This window comes from Egretta garzetta, unplaced genomic scaffold (assembly GCF_000687185.1).
Source record: "Egretta garzetta isolate BGI_Z169 unplaced genomic scaffold, ASM68718v1 scaffold203, whole genome shotgun sequence".
In the NCBI taxonomy this organism is placed as follows: Eukaryota; Metazoa; Chordata; class Aves; order Pelecaniformes; family Ardeidae; genus Egretta; species Egretta garzetta.
In genome coordinates this window covers 635,251-637,672 of record NW_009259235.1, presented here as the reverse complement: position 1 = coordinate 637,672, position 2,422 = coordinate 635,251, and the positions used below count along the sequence as shown (strand labels likewise).

The 2,422-nt window shown below is 62.6% G+C and overlaps 1 protein-coding gene across 1 annotated transcript in view; it reads right to left on the bottom strand.

The window, feature by feature from the left end:
- Positions 1-2,342, bottom strand: part of HAPLN3 (hyaluronan and proteoglycan link protein 3) — a 4,363-nt gene extending 2,021 nt beyond the window's left edge. The window contains exons 1-3 of the mRNA XM_009635886.2: positions 2,275-2,342; positions 1,235-1,394; positions 573-944 (exon numbers count right to left, since the gene is read on the bottom strand). Of these exons, the coding sequence (XP_009634181.1) occupies positions 573-944; positions 1,235-1,361 (499 nt within the window). The 5' untranslated portion in view covers positions 1,362-1,394; positions 2,275-2,342. The remainder of the gene's footprint in view (positions 1-572; positions 945-1,234; positions 1,395-2,274) is intronic.
- Between the last annotated feature and the right edge of the window lie 80 nt (positions 2,343-2,422).

Genomic DNA, 2,422 nt, shown 5'->3' with positions numbered 1-2,422 from the left:
TGGGGGACATGGTTTAGTGGTGGGATGGCAGGGTTAGGTTAAAGGTTGGACTCGATGATCTTAAAGGTCTTTTCCAACCAAAGTGATTCTATGATTCTATGACATTTCCGCAGCTCTGAGCTTGGCAGTGGAGCCAGGGGTGAGTCAGGTCCCTCGTGGCAAGTGAGCAAGAGGGGTTGGACCAGTCACCAAGGTTCATCACAAGATGCATGGGGATACACAGAGCTGGGAGGTTAGGGGATGGCTGCACATGATGCAGCACAGCAGGAAGATGGGTGGGTGAAGGCAGAAAATGCTGTGGCCACGGGGGTCACCCCCAACTCTGACTCTACAGTAGCATCCCCAGCATCCCAGCTGGGCAGGCTGCTCTGGGCTCACTCGCTACTGAGACCCCACAGTCAGACAGCCCTGAGCCACCACCCTGTCACACCAAGCATCCCAGCCCCTTTCTGCCCACAACTGGGCTCCCCAATCCCCCTGCCTTGCTACCTCCCCCAAGGACAGGGTGCCTTGGGAAGGCCAGGCTCACTGGCTTGGCGAAGGGCATCACGCAGTCCCTACTGTGCCCCCACCTTGCAGCCGGAGGTCCACCACGTTGCTCTCGTCCTCCAGCCCATCAATGACCTCGCAGCGGTATTTGCCATCATCTTGCAAGCGCACATCACTGACAACCAGCGAAGCCTCGTGCCGGCCAGCCTGGCGGAGGTGGGCACGGCCCCGGAAGTCCCCAAAGGCCACATAGATCTTGCCAATGGCCACCAGCACGTCCTGCTCCTTGGTGTAGTCATCCCGCAGCTTGGACCACTTGATGCGGATCTTGCGCTTGGCCTCCTGGTCAGGCTCGTAATGGTAGTGGCAGGGCAGGGTGACATTGGCACCATTGGAGCTGTAGACGGGGTCTTTGGGGGTCTCCACCACCAGCCTGGCCCCATTGAAGTAAACCACTGGGAACAGAAAGAGAAGGCGTGAAGTGTGGGTCAGGATCCAGGACTGGGCAGTGTCCCCAAATCTCCCTGCAGCTGCTCCACTCCCCCCCTCCACCCACCTCCTCTTCTGCCTGAGCATCCCATGAACATCCCCTGAGCATCCCTGGACCACCCTGCCTGCTCCTCCGGGTCCCACATCCCCCCCAAGAAATGGGTCCCAGCCCCATCCCAGGGGCAGGAGGGGACTTCAACCCCTTGCCCTGACCTGCCAACCCCCTTTTCCCCCAGCCCTGCCAATCCCAATATACCTTTCTCCTGCCCATTTTCCTTGTCGTTCATGATGCGGTTGTAGTAGAAGCCGTTGTAGAAGGGTTGGTGAGAGCCGCTGGCCAGCCACAGCCGGGGGGCCTCCAGGAGCAGCAGGAGCAGCAGCATGGCTGGGGAGCGAGGCCAAACGCTGAGCCTGAGCTGCCGAGGGGGAAAAAACCTGTGGTAACACCCCAAAATAACCAGGAGGGCCCCAGCACTGCTTGGCACATGGCGGCAGGCAAACCCCATCGCAGGGGTGCGAGGCGCAAGCAACCTGAGCCTGCCCCACGACCAGGGCTCCCAGTCCCCTCCATCCTCATCCTCCCGCCTGGGTCACGCTGCACACCACTGCATTCACCGCTGCCACCCATTGGGGCTTGTGGAGCGGCTGGCCCGGAGTGGGGAGCTGAGACCAAGCCAGGGACAGGGCAGTGGGGGGAAACAGGATCCCAGGGTGTCCTTTGAACAGGGAGCACTGGGAAAACACCACGTAAGGGGTGCGGGGGGGAGAGAAGTGGCCGAGCCCCGCTGTAAGCAGCAAGCTCGGTTTACAGAGGCAGCCGAGCGTGCAGCCCGGCCGAGGAGGGGAGGAGAGAGCTCGGGGCTGCCTGCGCTGCCCTGGCACCGGACAAACCCCGTCAGCACCCCGCCGGCCTGGCCGAGAACCCCCAGCTCTGATGCAGGGCTGCTGCTTTGTGCCACACGGCTGATGCTGACCCCATGCAACACGTAGCGCTCCCAAACCACGTCCCCTGGGTGGGGGGAAGCCCGGCTGCCCTACAGCACCAGAGACCCATGCCGCCCCAAGATCTGGGCACCCCAGGCACCCAAGGGTGCCGTTCATGGGGCTCACAGCAGTATTTGCCAGCTTGCGAGCTTTTCCAGAGCCGGCAGAGGGGGCCCGGCACCCAGCAAGCCTCCAGCAGCCCCCCTCCAGGACTGGGAGGGATCTGACATCTGTGCCCCCTGCTTAGATGAGGTTTACGAGTGCCTGCAAAGGTGCCCCAGGCCAGGGGGCTGCGGGAGAGCGAGTGCTCACCCCCGGCAGGGTCCAATACGGGATACGGTGGTGGTCTCCGGGGAGCGGGGCGTGCAACCAGCTGCCCTCAGCACGGGTTACTCTCAGCCGAGCTCTCCTCCGTGGCCGGTGCCACTGCTCACCTTCCTGTGGGGTGCAGCCCACGCTT